Source organism: Paramormyrops kingsleyae, chromosome 6, assembly GCF_048594095.1.
Source record: "Paramormyrops kingsleyae isolate MSU_618 chromosome 6, PKINGS_0.4, whole genome shotgun sequence".
Lineage (NCBI taxonomy): Eukaryota > Metazoa > Chordata > Actinopteri > Osteoglossiformes > Mormyridae > Paramormyrops > Paramormyrops kingsleyae.
This window is the reverse complement of record NC_132802.1, coordinates 414,757-437,284: the sequence shown is the minus strand read 5'-3', so window position 1 is coordinate 437,284 and position 22,528 is coordinate 414,757. Positions and strand designations below refer to the sequence as shown.

The following is a 22,528-nucleotide window of genomic DNA, read 5'->3' as shown; positions in this document are numbered from 1 at the left end:
AGAGCCATTTGTCCAATAGGTTTAAGATTTTACATTGTTTGGGATTAAACAGAGCTTTGAGCCACCTGTTGAGCACATGTGAGTATATGTACATGTAGTACATGTAGTACATGCCATTCATCACCAAAGTGTGTGATTTACCAAAAAATAGTTTAACACTCCAGTTTTATAATTTGAATCTGTCTTCAAGCTAATTTTTAAAATTTGAGAAAATGTATATTATGGTAATGAGTAATGACCGATGCATTGTCTTCTGTGTTAACGCTACATTAATTTGGTAATTCAACATATAAACATAAGTATTAATATTAGCTGTGATTAATTGCGATTAATCACAGAAATTCATGTGATTAGTTTTTTTTTTTTTTATCGATTCCCATATATATAATGTGTATGTGTTATGGTTCTTTATTTTATTTCTTCATTTTACTTCAGGTTATGTACTTTTCTGAAGCATACAGCAGTTGTTACCTCCTCCACTAACTGCTGTGCTATAGTCAGCCAGTTCCTTAGCCAGCCTGCCAACTACTGCCCCTTAGCCACATGTCCAGCTCATCAGCTTGCCAACTTCTGCCGCCCAGTCATACGTTAACTGTACATTTGTAGCTCGATAGTCAGCATGCTAATAGCCCCCACCACCAATTATTCACATGCTAACTGTACATTAGTAGTTTGATAGCCAGCATGCTAATAGCCCCCACCACCAATTATTCACATGCTAACTGTACATTAGTAGTTTGATAGCCTGCATGCAAACAGCCCCCACCACCCATCAGTCACATTCTAACTGTATATTAGCAGTTTGATAGCCTACATGCTAACAGTGCCCACCACCCATCAGTCACATGCTAACTGTACATTAGCAGTTTGATAGCCTACATGCTAACAGTGCCCACCACCCATCAGTCACATTCTAACTGTACATTAGTAGTTTGATAGCCTGCATGCAAACAGCCCCCACCACCCATCAGTCACATGCTAACTGTACAGTCCCACTACTCATTAGTCACATGCTAACTGTAGCAGTTTGATAGCCTGCATGCTATCAGTCCCCACCACCCATCAGTCACATGCTAACTGTACATTAGTAGTTTGATAGCCTGCATGCTAACAGCCCCACCACTCATTAGTCACACGCTAACTGTACATTAGCAGTTTGATAGCCTGCATGCTAACAGCCCCACCACTCATTAGTCACACGCTAACTGTACATTACTAATTGAATAGGCAACATACTATATGGTTGCCAGCTCTCACGCATCTGGTGTGATACTCACTGTGTCAGGCGGGCGGTCACGCTCATGCAAGAAATCTTATGGCGCATCTATATAATTCCATTATAAACCTAAAATTAGCTACGTCAAAAGTGTTGGGGTGGTTTGCAAACCTTATGGACTGTTAACAAGATAATAAAACTGTTACATACATGTAAATGCATGCACAGACTTGTCCTAAATTGAAACTATCACGCCAGCCAGCGGACCAAAGTTGGCAACCCTGATGCTAACAGTCCCCACCACCCATCATTGACATGTTAACTGCACATTAGCAATTTGATAGCCTGCATGCTAACAGTAGTCCCCACCGCCGATCAGTCACATGTTTAGTTGTGCGGCCACTATACTGGCGTCTCGCCCACAATCTTGTTTCTTTTTGATTGCTGCTGTTACGCATTCAGACCTTCTAGGAGCAAATGGCACTGTCAGGTGTGTCGGCGCATATCTGAAGAAACACCAAGTACAAACTGTACCCATAATACCTCACAGTACACCCTGCACCACAGTACAGAGCCATATTTCCTATGCTGGCAATCTTACAGTCCTCCTAGTTTGAAGGTGCTGCTCATTCCTCTTAACACGCCCTTCTGAGACCCTGTGCTCACTCCTCGTAACACGCCTTTCTGAGACACTGTGCTCACTCCTCGTAACACGCCCTTCTGAGACCCTGTGCTCAATCCTCGTATCACGCCCTTCTGAGACCCTGTGCTCACTCCTCGTAACACGCCCTTCTGAGACCCTGTGCTCACTCCTCGTAACACACCCTTCTGAGACCCTGTGCTCACTTCTCGTATCACGCCCTTCTGAGACCCTGTGCTCACTCCTCGTATCACGCCCTTCTGAGACCCTGTGCTCACTCCTCGTATCACGCCCTTCTGAGACCCTGTGCTCACTCCTCGTATCACGCCCTTCTGAGACCCTGTGCTCACTCCTCGTATCACGCCCTTCTGAGACCCTGTGCTCACTCCTCGTAACACACCCTTCTGAGACCCTGTGCTCACTCCTACTGGTAGCAGCCTGGAGGAGTATGTTTTCCTTTCTGATTTTTTTTTAATGAACCATCCACACTTGCCTGGAATGTAATAATTGTAATTAGGCAGTGATGTTTTCTGAGCATTAGAGTACAGAATTTAACTAGTGAATTAGGGAAGTCAGCAGCGGGACAGTGTTAGCTATTGGCGCTGTTAAACAGAGCTATGATGATTACTCATTTTACACCTGTCCTTGGAACCAAACATGAAAACAAACAGTAAAAGTAATTTGTGGAATATAATTAGTGAGTCATGGTGAATTTGAATTTGTTTTTTGCCCTTTAGGAATAGAGTGGGATTGATTTTTTTCTTATTGAAGATGATTATCAATTCTAATTAAGTAAGCCAACAGAGGCAGAGATATGGAGGTGAGGCGACAGAGATCGGAGGAGAGTCTCACACAAGAAGCTCGTTTGAAAAGAAGGCAACTGGAAAGTTACCCAAAGAAACAGGACCTAGTATCAAAGAGGGTATGGGGAATAAGAGGAAGATGCGACCAGGCATGGAAGGTTTTTGAGAGGGGGAAGTGGATGGGGCTGGGTCGATGGTGGCGTAACAGATCGGAAAGCCATGTGGAATGGGCATGAACAGGGTTGAAACCGGAAAGACACTGAAAGAACTAAGGACGTGATAAGAATGCACCAAAACAAAGTGAAGGCGAACAGCAGGGGGAGATGTTTCTATGATTTCCATATGACACAATACATACAACGTGGAAATCTGTGTGCCAGTTAGATCATAGTCCACTTTGCGCACCTTCATTTAACATGGAATCTTGGGAACAGACTGAAAGTACACTCAGTCCACTCCAGGGAGGAACTTGGATACCCATAATGCATAGCACCTGCAGAGCCCCTTTCAGAATATTAAATTCAAAATTGTGGAAATACTGTGGTGATGTTGCAGTTAATGCTGATGCTTAACTGATTTCTTTCTTTTCTTTCTCCCCTTAGGAATCTTTTAGATAAAGATACATTCTCCAAATCTGACCCACGTGAGTCAATTTTTGATACATTTATACATTTGTGAAATGCAGCACTCCCGGGGCCTTCTTCTGACTGGGGTAACACTTATAAAATGGGAGCTCCTGTATGTTCTAGTTCAAGAATGTGTAATTAATGACAGCGTATGTTGATCCACTTAAATAGTCGCATTGTACAATTTTTGCAAGTATTCTAACACAAGCTGAATTTTCTTAGATGTTAGTTTCTATGGATGAACATGCAAATATTTGTGCTATTGGTAAATCATGTCATATGATTCATTTAAATTCTCTGCTCCCAAAGTGAAGTCCCAGAATTAACCGTATTAATGCCTCACTAGCAGTAACTTTTCACCGCACCTCTTCAGTAAATCCCAACACTTTTAAGCCAAAAAAGGTCCGTGCTAACACATGTTCTCTTTCTGGCTTTGGGTTCACTTTTCTATGATTTTTTAAATAATTTTCACAGTCCTGAAGGAACTTTGAAACTTGTAGTGATTAGATGGGTTTGTATGATTTTATGACCTGTATTGTATTCACCATTTATATCTTATTCTGTATTTAACTTAACATTCCATCTACCTGCTCAGGGACTATGGGCTGAAAATAGCAATACTTGCTAAAACCTGGTACAATGCATCTTTCCTTGTTTTGTATAAGGTTATGTTTTATTTTGCACTGTCCCTGTTTAAATAAATAAAAATTAATAAATAAAAAAATTCAAAGAATGAGTATGACCTTCATTGCCATTAAGTTAGTTACATTCAATTCCTTATATTTTCCTTGCAGGTTTTCATAATTACTTTCCCACTATTACTATTTTCTTTTGGATTTTCCAGTATAATATGATATTAGTGAATAACTTTTTCTAATCTAATTTATCTTGAACAGCTACTTTATAACCCCCTGCCTTGTACCTTGTGCTTCCTGTGAAAGACTCCAGTCTCACCATTGCTCTGTGCTGAATAAGATGAATGGAGAGAATTATATTGAAATAAATCCATTCATCTCTGTCATTTTTTAGGAACCACTTACATTAAGTTTTATGCAGGCCTTGGTCTGTATGAGGAGTAGCGAGTAACCCTGGGTGCAACCTGGACAGGAGGCCAATCCACAAAAGGGAACTCGCACATATTCAACACATTATTTAAGAAAAAAAGGGAGAATGAGAATATGGGGTGGAGCCTGAGACTAGCCACACAGAGTAGGCAGGCAGACTCAGACACACACGCAGACAGATGCAAACACCGACACACACGGCCTGGGCAGAACGGAAACGAATGGCACCGGTGCTCAGAGACACTGCCAGTGGCAGAGCCCCCGAGGCTTGTATGCTGTTTCCTTCTCCGGCAGTATCTTTTTAAACATGGCACTTTGTAAAGGAGGGGGTGGTGCTACAGAATCAGACCAGGGCATGGAGCCTCTTCAGTAGGTCAAAGGTCGCATGCATCCCCGGAGAGATTCATTTTCTTTCTTCTCTCTGTTTACTTGTCAATGTGTTTCGTCTTTCTTGGTCGTATCACCTGGGGCACAGTTAATATGCTGGCATACATCTGAACCAAGGGCTTGGTACTAATATATCAATCCATCCATCCATCCATCCAACCATCCATCTTTCATATCCAGTACTTGGCTGGGTCACATTGAGACGGCACAAAGCAGAGTAATAATTATCTAAAATTTGAGTATACTTGTTTATTTTGTAGTAAAGGACATGAATAAAATATGCATCACTCACCGAGAGATATAGTGTAGAAAGACAACTTTGCTCACCAACTGCGATATCCGTAGTTTTATATAAGTGGCTTAAGTAGGAGCTATTGGGGATGTTGATTTTATTTTTCTGCTACGATATTAGGCATCAAACTAGACAAGAACCCATTACACTCCTAAGTGCAGATGAATATTGCTATTACAAAGGCAAAACACATTATTTAAAGGTAATGAAGAAATGCAAATTCTCAGCACAGCAGAGAGACAACTATCCAGGCTTGTAACATTAACTGCAGATGAGCTGCAGGATCACGGGAAGTTTAGAATCAGGCACAATGACTCCAAGTAAAGTCAGGCATTGGAGCTTAGGCAAGCACTTAGCTGGTCCGGCTAAGAATTCCAGGAGGAAGATGACATGTTACGGTCCGGCTAAGAATTCCAGGATGAAAACAGCAGTCTGGCTAAGAATTCCAGGAGGAAGATGGCATGTTATGATCTGGCTGAGAATTCCAGGAGGAAGATGGCATGTTATGATCTGGCTGAGAATTCCAGGAGGAAGATGGCATGGGACTGCTTGGATTTCATCATGTCCAAGGGAATAGGAGACAGTTTGATATTGGGGGTGGGGCAGTTAATTAAATACAAAGGTCTATTTATTGGGGTGGATGAATGAATCCAAATTAAACCCCCCGGGTTCCTCTGCCCATGACCAAACAGCTGCGCTTCGGAAATCCAAAAAGTTCCAAAAAGCAAAACTTGTTCCAAGAGCATTGTTTGCCTCTTGTCTTGTTCGTTTGCACTTGTGTTGTGTGCATGACATTTTTTCTTATCATTATTCCCTAAGCAATACAATATAACTATCTTCATCACATTTACATTGTACCAGTTATTATAAGTAATCTGGAGATGTCTATGGGAGGATGTGCATAAGTTATATGTAAATACCCTGCCACACCACTTTAAGTAAGGGATTTAGGCAGACGGATCTTGTTATCCACGGCGGGTCCTGGAAACAGTCCCCCGCAGATACCACGGGAGGACAGTACATGTCGAAATAGAGACTTGCCTATAATCACATAGTCAAACCTTTTGTTTTTCATCACTGTTATATTTATGGGGAAAGGCTAATAAATATCTTACACTATATTTCTGAATAAGATTTAATACTGTATAATCGAACACTTAATAATCGAACATTAACTGTGGTGGTAAAGCAGTTGTTATTGGGATTCATTGTCCGTGTGTTTCCTAACAGATGGGTCCGTGGACTTTGCTTGCTGAGCTTATCTTTCCCTGACATGCTTCTGACTTGCTCTAACCTGTCCTTGCTGTCCCCAGTCTGTGTCCTGTACACACAGGAGGCGGAGACTAAGCAGTGGAAAGAGGTAAGTGTATAAGCACACACACACACACACACACACACACCTCCACACGGACGGCACAAACACAATAAGTATGACACCGAATGGACTTACAGGTTCATAAACGTATATTTGGAGAATCATCTTTAGTGCCGACCTTTTAATCTGAATACTTTGCCTTCACTGCGATGTAAGTTTATGCCACACCTCCACACATCTTTTTTTATTTTATTTTTTTGCACAGAATTTTTTTTTTTCTTTTGATTTAAAACGCCACCTCCTCCCAAGCTTGTGGGTTAGTATTATTGAATCAGTGTTATATTGGAGCCTGTGGGTTGACCTTATCTCTGCATTTCAGCATTTTTCATATTGATCCTCTTTTTGGGAATTAAAGTGCTTTAGTCACTATTTGTCCTGTTCTTATCTGAAAAACCTACATAAAATCAGGGATTATTGCTGGTGCACTTTGCACTCATTTTTGCTCTAATGCTGTCTCTCTGGCTAACTGCGTGCATACGGATTATTGCTGGTGCACTTTGCACTCATTTTTGCTCTAATGCTGTCTCTCTGGCTAACTGCGTGCATACGGATTATTGCTGGTGCACTTTGCACTCATTTTTGCTCTAATGCTGTCTCTCTGGCTAACTGCGTGCATACGGATTATTGCTGGTGCACTTTGCACTCATTTTTGCTCTAATGCTGTCTCTCTGGCTAACTGCGTGCATACGGATTATTGCTGGTGCACTTTGCACTCATTTTTGCTCTGATACTGTCTCTGGCTAACTGCGTGCATACGGATTGTTTCTGGTGCACTTTGCACTCATTTTTGCTCTGATACTGTCCATGGCTAACTGCGTGCATACAGATTGTTGCTGGTGCACTTTGCACTCATTTTTGCTCTGATACTGTCTCTGGCTAACTGCGTGCATGCGTGTTGTGGGTGATGTCTTAGTGTGCTACACAGACTCAGCATAATGCCATTTATTTACAGGCAAATATATAGGGGTGAGGGGTAATTTGGACAGTTTTATTTGTTGTTTTATATACCCTAGTTGTTTAATTTCTTACTCCTCTGATATAATAACCGGACCCGGTGTGGCTTACAATAGAAGAGATATTCCATGAATCCCCATGGGGATGATGCTCTTCATGCAGCATTCACAGCAAAGGGCAGCCACCTTGCGGCACCTAGGGAGCTTGGGCGGGGGGGTGGCTAAAGGCCCACTGACACGTGACTGTTGTGCCGAGGACGGACTCCAACCAGCGACCTTCTAATCACAGGCACAGTGGGTGTGAGCTGCACACAGCCCCCTCCTTAACTAGTCACAGGCTGCAGAAAGTGCACTTGGGAGCAATGCATGCTTCATAATGCTATCTGGCAGGTGACCAGTTTCCCTGTAAATCTGCTCATAAATATTTATAATGGGGAGGACCTGCATATTCATTTCAGCTGTCAGTTGCAGTGGTTCTAGGTCATTTTGACAATAATTGGATCCACTACCAAACAGGTCAGTATTGATTTTGTCAGACATTCATGAGTACATTTAGGTGCAACTGCAGAGGGGTGTAGCCAGGGACAATATAACCAACAGCTGTCTGTTGCTGTTCATCATGTAAGCTTCAGAGCTCAATATTCAGATGAATTCAGATGACAAGCTGTCACCCCCCACCCAACCCCCCCGTTTAGCATCATCTTGTTGATGAAATTCCAGAATTAAGTCGACAGTGTGTCTGTCATAAATTTATAACCAATCATTGGCATAAAGGTCATCATGCAGGCCGCCACAATCAGATTGTTGGCCACAGTTTGACAAATTTGCCGCCTTTTTCTTTCTTTTACTCTGTAATTCCCTTATCAGTTGAGTACCTCTGAAGGTCTGGCTAGTTTTATGTTGTGTGCTTTCCAGGAGCCGTGCTTTGGCACGTAACCAGCAGCACCTGTGTAATTTACTACTGCTGCAATTTTCACTGGAGACTTTCCATGGGGAACCCTGCCCTAGTGATTTATCCAACAAGCTAATAATAGCAACTTTAAAACACCATTAATAACATTAAATCGTCGTCAGCATGGCTGAGGAAGACCTGCAGATGACCTTAATCTGGCAGGAGCTGTGATCCCTGGGTACAGGTTAAGTGCTAAGTGGCTGCAAAGGCAAGCCCCGGAGCACTTCGGGGCTAACCGATTGTTTACATATGGAGGCAGTACTACAGGGTCAGTCAGTGTGGGGCAGTGTCATAGAGTGGCTGTCACCCAGCATCCCCATCTTCTGTCATTACTTTGCCACCTGTTTGTGTGGATATGTAGGCTGGGTTAATCTCTGGTGCATCACGAGCAGTAGAGCTTTCTATCGTGTCCTGGAACATTTTCTGGTAGCAATCAGATTGGCATCTTTTCACAGCTGAATTCCCTTGTGGCCCCTTACCCTCCTTTTGTGAAATGCTTTGCTATTTTGGTTTCAGGTATTTAATAGTAAATTAAATGTTTTCATTGCATACGCTGAAAGCACATACTGGATAAACAATTAAGAAAGCTTTCCAAAAAAGTATTTCCAATTATCGGGGACAATCATTGCTCTCAGATCAATAAAACTGAATTTCAGACCAAATTGGTTAGTGTGCAGCAGCCATGAAATTGTGAGAATCTGCTGAAGGGTTACTTCTCCATTTTTTTCAGGCAAATATGAAATTCAAAATGGCATATAATAAAAAAGTAATGTAGCGTGAAATTCACAACACAAGTGCAAACCCCAAAATCCACCCCCCCCCCCCCCGCTTGAAGGCGGGAACACCATCGTGTCTTCAGACATCATCTCCATGACGACCATGTCCTGTTGAACTGGCAAAGCTAGAAGCCAGCATGAGGTGTCCATAAACTCAGGAATATTGCCTGCCATGTAATCCTAAAGTCCTAAAGCAAGGCCAAGCCAAAGCACTCTTAAAGGAACATTTTCTTTAAATTAATGTGCAATAAAAATATATTGCCACAGTGGGAAAGTGAGACAAGCTGATCCGCAAGGTAATGAGATATACATCGTTTATTATACCACTTATGCATTTATGTGAATTTGCATGTGGCAGTGTGCAGTGCTAATCCCATCAATGCTATCATTTGAAATGGCATTCGGTTAGCCATAGCATCACATTGGGAATCTTCATTTTCCATATTTTACGTAAATAATTTTTTATCATGGCTAAAAATCTAGTTTTTGATCCCAGTGCACTCAGTTTTATAACATCCTTAAAGCGAGTCATCATTGTCTTAATTTGGGCCATTTTATTAACTGTTGAACATCTGGCTAATGAGTCTTTGTCACCAAATGCTGCTGTGACCCCAGCAACCTTGCTGAGAAGAGACAGACCAACACTTTGTGGACAAACAGTCCAACTTGATAATCCAGAAGATGGGATGCAAGACCACTGCCTGCCAGCTGTTAGCAGTGTAACAATACAGACTATTCACAATTTGCTTTGATAGACAAATTTAGGGGTCTTATGTCCTTTTTTTATTTCTTTTAGCCATGTATATTTGCAAAAAGCTGTTCTCCAACCATTAAATTTTTTTCTTGCAGTTTTTCCCTTATTCTGCAGACTCCAGGACAAAATGCAAGAATCTCAAAGCAAAACTGAGATTATGTCTATTGCGGTCTCTTGCATTAACATTAATAAATGATTTCATTCTATGGTGTTACACCCCTACAATGCATATCGTCATATTTTTGAATTAGGAAATATTGTGGCATGGTGCATTGTTTCACCCCTAGCAGTTGCTGGTGTGCAGACCTGAACCCATCATGAAGACGTGTTGTGTCCCACCACAGGCAGGGATGCTGTATGGTCCCCTAAGTACCCATTAGGGGCTTTGACTCTCACATCTGTGCATGAATTGCAGTGTAATGTATGGAAAATCCAGTCAGATCATTTTACATTATCTATTCAAATTACCTCAAACCAGTGTGGCCGACAGGGCGAGAGACTGGGTCAGGAGTCCCCGGGCCCTGGGTCAAGGCGGGGCCAAAAGGGCCCACTAACCTTTAAATGATCTGCTAGAATAATTTGCCAAAAATACATAATTGTGAAACCTTTATATAGTACAGTGGTACCTCAGTTCTTGAACTCATTAGAACTTGAATTTCTTAAAAGTCGAACCAACCAGTTCGAAAAAAAATGACCTAGAACTCGATCTGACATTAAGTCGAACTGTGAACGCCGACCTAAGATAACTTGTACGCGTGGGGAAATGAGTCACACGACACGTCTCAGCGGAAACAAAGGGTAACGCTTCAGTCTCAACCTTGCATTTACTGTGATAGCACCGAGCATGTTTACACTAGCTGAATACATATATTTAGACAGTAAAAATACATTTAGACAATGAGACAGTAATAATTATTATATGATAAAATACATTTAAAAATAAAGATTTCTTATTATTTTAATATTAATAATAAACCATTAATGCATTTAATAATATTGTCGTGCTGCGTGGAGACGGAACGGAGACAAAGGGGGGATCCCACACGGGGCTAATGAGGAGGCGTGGCACACGGAAGGAGCGGAAGATCTGGGCAGGACACATTGTTTTTTTTTTTTTTGTTTTGTTTTTTTTTTTTAACTTTACACATTGTTTGGATACATTTATTTTCTTAGTTAAAAAATTACTGTTTTGATAAATGTGCTTAGATGTGTTTAGTACAGTATATGCTTTTCTTTTTTTGTCTGGTTCATTTTGTGTTTAAATGCTAGAAAAAACATATTTCGGTGTAATTTTTTGGGGCCGGTGTTCTATCAATATATGCTGCCTTGTCGAAAAATGCTACCGTAGTGCTAATCGATAGCCCTAACCCCCAAAACCCCCTAAAACCCTAACCTTAACCCTAACCCCTAAAACCTAACCCTAATCCCAAGACGGTGGAACTGCACATGCGCAGAAAGGCTCGATAGCACGTCTCGATAGGTAGGATTTTATGACAGAACACCGGGAACCAATTAATTGGTTTTTCCATTATTTCTTATGGGGAAAATTCTATCAGAACTCAAACTTTTTACGATTCGATCCGGAGTTCTGAACAGATTAAGTTCGAGTTATGAGGTACGACTGTATTTCTGAATCATTTAAAAGCTCATTATTTTTATCTTCTTAATTTTCCTTGACGTGATCAATAATCATTTTACTTTCCCTCCCTGTAATGCAAAAAATGGTTTGGTTTGCTCTTTTAGTGCTGGTCTTTCTAAAAGCAGCGCCTTACAACACAGAAAAAGAAGCAGGAACATATTTAGTTTTTGAGCAAATTTTTGTTAAATATGCCTGTGACGTCAGAGAAGTGATAAACCTGGTTTAATGTTTCATAGATTTCCAGCAGACCCAGCAAGATGCAGTAAGTGCATTGTGGTGGTCAGCCGGGACACTTGGTAGCCCTCTGAATACATGTCTCTGCATTATTGATAGGTATAATTTATTAAAATTAGATTTCAGTTTGTAGTCGATTTAATTTGTCACTTTTTTATGTTCTGAAACTGTTTAAGGGCGATTCTAAGGCAATTTTAAGTAAAAACGGAGCACTAACATAAAGAAATTATGACTTGAATTGTGTCGTCATGATAAAATATATTACCATATCGCCCAGCCCTAGGCCGATATCAAAACTGATTTACACACAATTGTTTTACGTACAGTGTGTCTGTCATTAGACATTGTAGTGTTATCACGCTCGATATGATTAGGAGGTGATCTTTCCTAGGAATTTCTCATACACCGGTCCTGTGTATGTGACCAGCCAGGAAATACTTATATGCATCTAAACTTTTATAAATTTTAAACTCCTCATGCTTATATAAAGATGTAAATTATGGGGGGGTTGTAACTCCTAATAATCAGAACCAGCCAATACATCCCTCCCCCAAAAAATCTGATTTTCATGATGAATGGGTGGGGACCTCAACCCCTCCTGCCAATGTTCAATCCAAAGTTACATTCTTGCATGTCATAATGCTTCAGGTCGCGAGTGTCGCCCACACTGCAATGCTGCAGAGCTACAAAAAGCTGCCTCAATGAGTATGGATCACATTTACCAGCCTTGTTAAGTTTCTGCTTATATCTGGCATTACTTGGGATTAGATAAAGGAAGATCACTATCAAGTGCAGGTGTGTCACTATTGCAATTTTTATTTTTTTTGACCTACAAAATGGCAGATGGTGGGGGCTTTGGAGATGTTTTAGTCCCCAGGCCAGAGGCAGACACTTGGCAGCCCTCCCCAAACACCTCCTTTACACTGCTTATGCACTTGGTTTTTTTTTTCTCAAAGACATTTTTATTGATTTTAAACATGAGAAAGACACCAGCAACAAAACAAAAGCACACACGTTATTTCAAAAGACCTCACTAAATATGACCTCACTAAATAAGTCAATTCTGAAAGGGTTGCATGAAGAAATCAGATAACATTGCAGTAGAGTATTATAGAAAAAAATGATAATTTAGACATATTCAAAAAACAGTAATGATAACAAGGTGTGCAACTCTAAACCCAAAAACCTTACCACATAATAACCCCGTCCTCTTGCCAGATTGATTAATTAAAAAGAACACGACGACAATATTGTTTCTGGAACCTTACTGGGTATTACTAATAGACGGAGTCTGAGACCGAAGACTTGAAAAATACTCCAGGAAGGGCCCCCATACCTTCTGACATTCTTTGGTGGTATTACTAATCGAGTAGCGTATCTTTTCGAGGCTTAAACAGGAGATAAGGTCCCTCATCCATTGAGCATGGGTGGGTGGAGCAGCACCTTTCCATCTGAGTAAGACTGCACGTCTGGCTAGAAGGGAAGCAAAGGATAGTGTCCGGCGTTTCACTGGGGTCAGACATGTATCAGCATCACTGAGGCCAAAGAGCGCGATCAAAGGGTCGGGGTGTATAGGCTGTTTGAGGACTAAGGACAGGGTTTGAAATATCCCCCTCCAGTACTCTTCAAGACTAGGACACGACCAGTACATGTGAATAAGCGAAGCATCCTCATTTCCACACTTGTCACAGCGGGGATCCACATTCGGGTAAATACGCGATAGTTTGACTTTGGACATATGAACTCTGTGCACAACTTTAAACTGTAAAAGACAATGGCGGGCACATAAAGATATTGAATTAACCAACTTAAATATTGAGTCCCAAGTGTCCTCACTCAATGACACGTTAAAATCCTGTTCCCAAGCAGTTTTGATTCTATTAATAGAAGGACATTTCATACCAGCCAGTTTGTCATAAATAACGGATATTAACCCTTTGCGCGTTGGTTGCAAAGTAAGAAACATATCAGCTGCATTCATAACTGGTGACTCAGGGAAAGTCCGAATTAGAGATTTGAGAAAGTGTCTAATCTACAGATATCTAAAAAAATGAGTATTTGGGAGATCAAATTTATCAGAAAGTTGAGTAAATGATGCAAAGCTATTGTTGAAAAACAAATCATTAAAACACACAATTCCCTTTCTATGCCAATCATAAAATACAGGGTCGGATAAAGAGGGCTGAAAAAGATGATTTGATAAAATTGGACTCAAAAGAGAAAAACCAGTTAAATTGAAGTGTTTTCTCATCTGAGCCCATACTCTCACAGTATGCCAGACAACCGGATTATCAATTGACTTGTTTCGGGCTAAAGGAAGTGAGGATCCAAGAAGTGCCAAAACAGAAGATTCTTTAGCTGAATTCAATTCCAATGACACCCAGGATGGACAATTATCTTTGTTTTGGGAATAGAACCAAAACGCAATACAGTGTATATTAGCTGCCCAATAGTAATAACAGAAATTAGGCAAAGCCAGGCCTCCATAACGCCTAGATTTCTGGAGATGAGCTTTATTCAAACGGGGATGCCTTCCTCTCCATATATAAGAGGATATATCTGAATCTAAAGAAACAAAAAAAGATTTAGGAATAAAGGTAGGTATTGACTGGAACAGATACAAAAATTTAGGTAGTACGTCCGGAATTAATTCTCCCCACTAAAGATACAGAAAGAGGGGACCATTGTGTCAAGGACTGTTTTGTATGATTCAATAGCGTAAGAAAATTTTCTTTAAAGAGCCATTTGTGCTTCCTTGTAACTTATACCCAGGTAAGTAAATTGGTCCTGTGCCAATTTAAATGGGAAATTAGAATATTCAGAAATTCACTTAGTTTTTTTGTACTAAATATAATACTTTTGAGGCTCCTGAGTGCCACGATGAGATTAATTAAAATGCCCTGTAATGGGTTGTTCCCTGCCTTGTGCCTGTAGCTATTGGGATAGGCTCTGGACTCCTTGTGTCCCTAAATAAGAAAAGCAGTTACAGAACATGGATGGATGGATGGATGGATGGATGGATGGATGGATGTAAATGCCAACCACCCAGGGTGTAACTTCCAGCGAGTAAGGCCGGTGGCTCCGTGGCAACCTGGTGATTCATGCATTACTAATACAACTTTACACCTAATTCTGAAACTGAATAATTAATTTGGGACAAAGTACAAGTTGTCAAGAAACAGAGAGGAATCAATTAGAACACCTTCAGCTGCTGGGGATATCAGTATTACCAGAGATCTGCTCCACTGTACAAAAGGCTCTGTGTTCACTCCTCTGTGCTTCTCATGCTAATCTGTGCTTATGCTTATTAAAACTTAATAAACCTTAGCATGAAGTGTTCAAAGTATTCTAGCCTTACACTAATGTGAAATTTTCTGTACTCTGATAGTGCTAATATGAACTCAGAACTCTGAGGTTCTTTTATGGGGCAGTGTGTGGCCCAGCAGGCTAAGTCTCTGTGTGGTTGGAAGGTTGCTGGTTTGAGAGCCAGCCTCAGCACATCTGCTGCTCCTTGAGCTAGGCCCTTGACTCTCATCTCCCTGGGTGCTGCTATGGGTGGCTGCCCGTCTGCGGCCAGCTAGCCTTCACTTACAGAGAGCAAGTTGGGGGAGGAGTAGAAAGACAATTTTCCCACAGGGAGCAAGAAAGAATGAATTATTATTATTATTATTATTATTTTATTTTTGATATGTACAAACATATCAGAATTGGTTGTGTTTTGATGCCAAACATGAAGTACAGGACAATACTACAAGACAATTAGCAGAAACACTTTAAAATATATATGCAACAAAATAACATAATATGCAGAGTAACAGAAAATGTCTTAAACGCTGCACTTGATAGTATTTACTAGCTTAATGCTAACTTAAATTTGAGAATGACTGCGGGTCGGACAGCAAAAGGGGCAGTGCGATCGGCAGACAGAGAAAGAGGAGGGTGAGGAGCGCCTGTGACAGGATGACTGTGGATAGGACAGCAAAAGGGGCAGTGTGATGGGCAGACAGAGAAAGAGGAGGGTGAGGAGCGCCTGTGACAGGATGACTGTGGATAGGACAGCAAAAGGGGCAGTGTGATGGGCAGACAGAGAAAGAGCAGGGTGAGGAGCGCCTGTGACAGGATGACTGCGGATAGGACAGCAAAAAGGGCAGTGCGATGGGCAGACAGAGAAAGAGGAGGGTGAGGAGCGCCGGTGACAGGATGACTGCGGATAGCACAGCAAAAGGGGCAGTGCGATGGGCAGACAGAGAAAGAGGAGGGTGAGGAGCGCCGGTGACAGGATGACTGCGGATAGGACAGCAAAAGGGGCAGTGTGATGGGCAGACAGAGAAAGAGGAGGGTGAGGAGCGCCTGTGACAGGATGACTGTGGATAGGACAGCAAAAGGGGCAGTGCGATGGGCAGACAGAGAAAGAGGAGGGTGAGGAGTTCCGGTGACAGGAATAGTGCCAGTGGTCAGGCGAGGAGTGATGGGTCAGAATGAGTAGAATGCATACTGTACATATGTGCAATGAGGAGCAGGCGGAGGGAATCAGCACAGAGAGCCCAGAGTCCCTTTCTGACACCGAGTTCACCCTGCTTCTTTGAGATGGCATGTGATTAAGTACAGTACCTCAAAAAATGGCCTCTCTGTTATCTTTGCATATCTATTATGCAGTTACCTAACAGATGTGACTATTATGAAGCTTCCAGACTTTTCAGCAGTTATCCGACTGCACATAAAAGGCACAGAACAGTGATCAGAATGATGAACTGTCTGATGCTGTGTTGTTAACGGGGATGCTACTTGTGCCTAAAGTGAAGTAGCAATTAGTCATGTACTGTCATGCATTTCTTAATGACAGGGATACGTTCAGAGAAATGTGTCGTTAGGCAATTTCGTCATTGTGAGAACATAACCCTAACCCTAACACATACCCAGATGGTATGATGTACTGCACACCTAGGCTATATGGTGTAGCCTAAATAACAATAAAAAGTACAGTACTGTAAATACATTAACCAGTAGCGTAATTTCATGCTCCAAAGCATGTTTATTATGCACTGTACAGTACATACTGTTCTAAGTACATGCGCTGTACTTTTAGACAACTAGCAGTGCAGTGGGTTTGTTTGCACCAGCATCACCATAAACACATGAGTAATATGTTGTACCACGACGTCACTACAGCTTTCGACTCCATTATAATCTTAAGGGTCCCCTGTAGCACATGGAGGCCCTCGTCATTATGCCATTATACATACAGTACACAGTGCGTGTCATGCCGGTATGACAGCATGTGCTTCTTATCTTCCTTTTCCTTTCTTATATTTCTCTTTCTCCTTCTGTTCTTCTCACTACACCCTTTCCTCTCCTTCTCTTCCATGTCATCCTCTTTCCCTGCCTCTCGCCTGATCCAGTTTGGAAGGACAGAAGTAATTGACAACACGCTGAACCCGGACTTTGTCCAGAAGTACATTCTTGACTACTTCTTTGAGGAGAAACAAAACCTCCGTTTTGATCTGTGAGTAATTTTACTTATTGACCTTCACTTGATTCCTGAAGAAGACTGAGTATCTCCAAAGTACTGCTCACTTTGTTTCTGTGCTCCCACTCAGCTGCTCCAAAGTCCTGCTCACTCTGTCTCTGTGCTCCCACTCAGCTGCTCCAAAGTACTGCTCACTCTGTCTCTGTGCTCCCACTCAGCTGCTCCAAAGTACTGCTCACTCTGTCTCTGTGCTCCCACTCAGCTGCTCCAAAGTACTGCTCACTCTCTGTCTCTGTGCTCCCACTCAGCTGCTCCAAAGTACTGCTCACTCTCTGTCTCTGTGCTCCCACTCAGCTGCTCCAAAGTACTGCTCACTCTCTGTCTCTGTGCTCCCACTCAGCTGCTCCAAAGTACTGCTCACTCTCTGTCTCTGTGCTCCCACTCAGCTGCTCCAAAGTACTGCTCACTCTCTGTCTCTGTGCTCCCACTCAGCTGCTCCAAAGTACTGCTCACTCTCTGTCTCTGTGCTCCCACTCAGCTGCTCCAAAGTACTGCTCACTCTCTGTCTCTGTGCTCCCACTCAGCTGCTCCAAAGTACTGCTCACTCTCTGTCTCTGTGCTCCCACTCAGCTGCTCCAAAGTACTGCTCACTCTCTGTCTCTGTGCTCCCACTCAGCTGCTCCATTTCTTTCTGTATCTTCTCCTCCTTCAGATAGGACCTGGCACCTCTCTGTCTGGCACACCTGGTGTGCTATGTAATTTTTGCACTTTTGCGTCTTCTACTCCTTCCATGTTTTTCCACACCCCCACCTTTTTACTGTCCCTGGAGGGCACACAGGCTGGTGTGCCTTACTCCATTCATGAGTGTGAAAGGCAGATTGGTGCTGTGGAGGGGGTGTATGTAGTTGAAGTGGAGGGGTGGGGGGACATGATTTAATTACGGCTCTCTGAAAGCTGGGTGAGACTGTACCCCCCTCTGCACAGGCTCTCTGATAGCTGGGAGAGATCGCTCTGGTTAGAGGACGGCAGAAGCCCTAGCAGAAGTGTCAGCATGATGTACATTTTCCTTTCCTGTGTAGAGAGAGGCTGTCAGTTTACAGCCTTGTCATTCTCCATTTGCTGTATGGCAACTGTTTGGGACTCTGAGTCATCAAATGCCAGAATAGGGGCACAGGGCAGGTATTATCCAGCACCGTCACTGAGCCCCTTTGTCTGCTCTCCTTTCTGATGTTGGGGGTTCTCATTGAATGGAGAATGGAGTTTGACAGATTCCAGTTCCAACACTACAAGCTGGTCACATGATGCCCCTATAGGATGCACAAAATAAAGTTGTTATTCCACACCTCCAGTCAGCCTGATGGATTGTGGTCTTCAGTGTATCATACTGAGGTGTGGGTGTCACTCTGCACTTCATTCCAACTGAAATGATCAAAAGAGCAGGTTAGCCTCACCTCACATGCCTCTAGGTAACACTACATGTCAGCCTCATCCACACCTCTTACCATAATCATCAATAAACGTGTCACTGTCAGAATCTCAGGAGACATTTATGTTTACGTTTACTTAGTTGACACTTTTGTCCTAAGTGGTGTACAACTGAGGCAAATCACACATTACAAACATACAGCTGTCAGGTAGTCAGCTTGCATAAGTGCAGCTAGGCTGAGCTTGTGATGGATGCACAGGTACAGGTATAAGTAAGACTAAAGAATGAGCCTCACAAAATCTCTCAGACAAAGCAAGAGCCTATTGTTCAGTCAGTAGCAAAACAAAAAGATCATTGTGGTATCATTCATGCCTGGATCAGTGTCACAGAACTATCTGACAGTCATGTCTCAGTAGCGAGGAGAGGTATTCCAAGCATGAGCCTATGCGGACTTTTTTTCCAAGTTTACAGTCTGAGTTCATCATATAAATCACAGCTGCTGAAGAGTGCACTGTTTTCTGGGTCTAACTGGCCAATCTTTTCCTGTAAGATGTATCAGGAAGGATTCCGTGTTGCTTGACTTACTTGCCAATACCCACTTCTGTTTGTTGTTTTGTTCCCTTTTAATTTCAGATATGATGTTGATTCAAAAAGCTCCGATCTGTCAAAACATGTGAGTGAGAAACCATAAAGTGCTTGCGTGTTGCCCTTACAAGAATATGCATGCTGCATGCTGGGTGATTTTATGGTAAAGTGTGTGATGTCTCCGTTGGTTATGTTGCTATTCACAGCCCACCAGAAGCTCACATCGTATTTCTCAGTTACGTGCTCTGTTTACGCACCTCTGGACGCTCATAACTATGTCCATGCCAACTTTACATTAGATGTTGTAGTCTTGCTATGCTTTTTGTCACAAACCAAGCTTGTTGTTATGAATATTTGCTATCTAACCATGTATGGAAGCACCTGTGTCATCTGACCAAGACACTAAATTAAATTTAGTTCCAGTCTAGATGCTCTGCTTGCCACTCAGACTAACACTTATGAAGGTGCCAGGGGCTTCAATGAAAAGATCCATAAATGTAACCCATACTTAAATATTGAATTGTATTCTGGGGCGATATTCATATAGTTCTGAGACGGCCTTGTCAGTGGACTGAACTGATATTCTGATTGATAATCTTCACATTTTTGTACCGGGCGGCTGTCCTGTGTGGGCGGTCATGCCTCCCAGCGCCCGCACACCCTTCCTGCAGTGCCGTTTCTTCACCGCGCTCTCCTCTCTGTATCTCTGTGTCTCTATGCTCATCTGTTTCGTGATCTTGTTCCGTCATGCTAAAACACTGCTGCCTGAACGGCCCCCGGAAGCCGTCTGAACTCCACGTACGTCTCCACCTCTCACCTGATTCTTTCCTTTGAATGCTGCACAGTAAGGTGGCCGCCATCTGTCCTCACCATCTTCCTCTATCTGCTCTGGCCTTCCATAGGACTTCCTGGGCCAGACTTTCTGCACATTGGGGGAGATCGTGGGGTCCCCTGGCAGCCGTCTGGAGAAACCCTTGGGGTGAGTTCTTCTGCTAGGCCCCGCAATGCCCTCATATTGCAACTCTAGTCAGGTGCTTTGGCCAACTGGAGATCCCCAACCCTCCTTTCATCTGGCATGAAGACCAGCCCAACTTAACCATTAATATACAAAGAACAGCGGCTCCACACAGGGATGCCAATCATGCAATAAGCATTTTTACCAGGAAGTACATCCCACGTATGCAGCTGATGTCAGCATACACAGGTGTGAGAAGCTGGGCAGACGTTCTCATTGAACAGGACTGCCACCACCTGAGCATGAGCAGACTAAAAAGAGGTTGGTCCAACCAATGGTCACTACCCATTAGACTGTGGACTGCGTCTGTAACAGCTCTCAGGCAGTGCCTTCCTCTGTCCCTCTTTCTCTGCTATTTGCCAGCTGAACCCTTCGGTCCCTCCATGTTTCCTGTTCCTACTGGCTTCTCTACCACTTTTTCTTCTCCTCTTTTTTTCTTACCCTGTATCTACCCATCTGTCTTCTTTACTCCCCTCTTTTACTTTGCCAAACAATTAATGGTTTAGTGAAAAGGATACATGGATCCTACTTTGCACACAGAGATACACAGCTCAGCATCTCATTGTGAACACAGCCTGCTTCCTCCTTAGCAAACAGAGACACGCAGCTCAGCACCTCAATGTGAACACAGCCTGCTTCCTGCTTAGCACACAGAGACACGCAGCTCAGCACCTCAGTGTGAACTCAGCCTGCTTCCAGCTGAGTGAATAGAGAAAAGTAGCTTATTCTGTTCCATCCTCTGTTTCACTCTAATCCAGAAGTAGCTGCTGCCTATAAGGCAGCTTGTTTTGAGCTGCGCAGGGGATGTTTCAGAGACATGGTGATATCGGCTTATGCAACACCGTGTGCCTGTCTGATAAGGAGAGAAGTCCAGTTCAGGTCAGGCAGAGGAGATGGGAACACATAATATTCAGGCCATGCAGATCATCACTCCAGTAATTCCCTATGTCTCTCTCTACCTATTTACACCTCTTCCTCCATCTATCAACCGCCAGATTTCACAGCAGGGCCCTGTGCCCTGAGACTGTGGTGGTTCGGGTTCGAGTCCCTGCCACCTTCCATCAACCCCGTCTCTGTATGGCACACCCTCCTTGGTCTCACAGTAAGGCCCTGAGCACTGAGACTGCGGTGGTTCTGGTTCGATTCCCTGCCAGCTTCCATCGACCTGACTTGGCAGTACCCTGCTTTGCTGGGCCCTGGTGCCCCCCTGCCCACCTCTGTGTGGCATCAGTGAATGGCTTGTCAAGGGTCCTCAGCTCTTCTTGTACCATATGCTTGCTTTCTGTCCCTTAGTTCTTCAGCAAATCCAGTATACAAATCACACTTGAGTTCAGTTCATTTTATTTCTATGTAGTATCTTTCCCAAAGCACCTAACAAGAAATTTTATTGCAAACAGAAGTGACTATTAAAAAAAATACTTAAAATAAGAATGCCATGGCCATGCACTGTATTAGAAAATGATCAAAATAGGGCAGTAATAATGTCTTTTATTGATTTTTTTCAGGCTGTAGAGTTTATTGTGGTCAGTTGCTTAGATTATGTGTCAAATAGCTTGTTGTTTCCTTCACAAAAGCAGCTGCTTTGATCTTAGTTTTTAACTTCAATGGCTTCCAGGTACTTTGTTCAGATGCAACAAAAAACAAGGCCATATGTAAATTTTCCCTGTGGTTACCTGCTTACTGGGCTCTATATCTTCATTTCGCCAGATGGATTCTGTTGTCCATCATTTAAGTGGTAGGAGATTAATGATGAGTTGCGGGCCATCACAGTGATCTTCTTCATGTTACTTATATTAAATATCACAAAATCCCAGGTTTTTTCTTGACCTCTTATCTTTTTGTCTTTTTAATTTTCCAAAAGCAGATATTTAACAGTCTTTGAATCATCTCAGGTAATCATTTAGTTGTCTTTAATACTCAGATTATCACACAGACAAATGACAGTATTGATGGCAACATATGTCTGTTCAAACTTATCATTTATTTGACAGACCCTGTGGCATCAAATTAAATGTCAGCATATAAAAAATCCTTTTCAGTAGTTGGTAATTGAAAATGACTTCTCTGTGGTCTTTAAGATATAACAAAATAAGAAAAAATCTTCTTGGGTAAAGTGCATTTAATAATGTTCTTTATGTCATTGGTGCAATTTTTATGGTGTGTCTATCATTTATGGAAATAGATTTGACATTTTTAGTAGTCCTGTCTTTAACAAACAATACTCATAAAAATGAAAAAGCAGTTGTAAATTTCACACAGATGTATCAGTAATTTACTTTAGTTTCCATAATCATACGAAATCAGATCCAAATCAGTATGAGATC

The 22,528-nt window shown here is 42.4% G+C and overlaps 1 protein-coding gene across 3 annotated transcripts in view; it reads left to right on the top strand.

Moving 5' to 3' along the window:
- The window catches only part of LOC111836000 (copine-5-like), a 117,719-nt gene that overhangs the window by 20,389 nt on the left and 74,802 nt on the right, over positions 1-22,528 (top strand). For 2 of the 3 annotated variants that reach the window (XM_072713278.1, XM_072713276.1), the window contains exons 2-7: positions 3,262-3,302; positions 6,342-6,388; positions 17,111-17,214; positions 19,238-19,277; positions 19,973-19,987; positions 20,092-20,168. In XM_072713278.1, coding sequence (XP_072569379.1) covers positions 3,262-3,302; positions 6,342-6,388; positions 17,111-17,214; positions 19,238-19,277; positions 19,973-19,987; positions 20,092-20,168 — 324 coding nt within the window. The remainder of the gene's footprint in view (positions 1-3,261; positions 3,303-6,341; positions 6,389-17,110; positions 17,215-19,237; positions 19,278-19,972; positions 19,988-20,091; positions 20,169-22,528) is intronic. The other variant, XM_072713277.1, reaches the window with a different exon arrangement.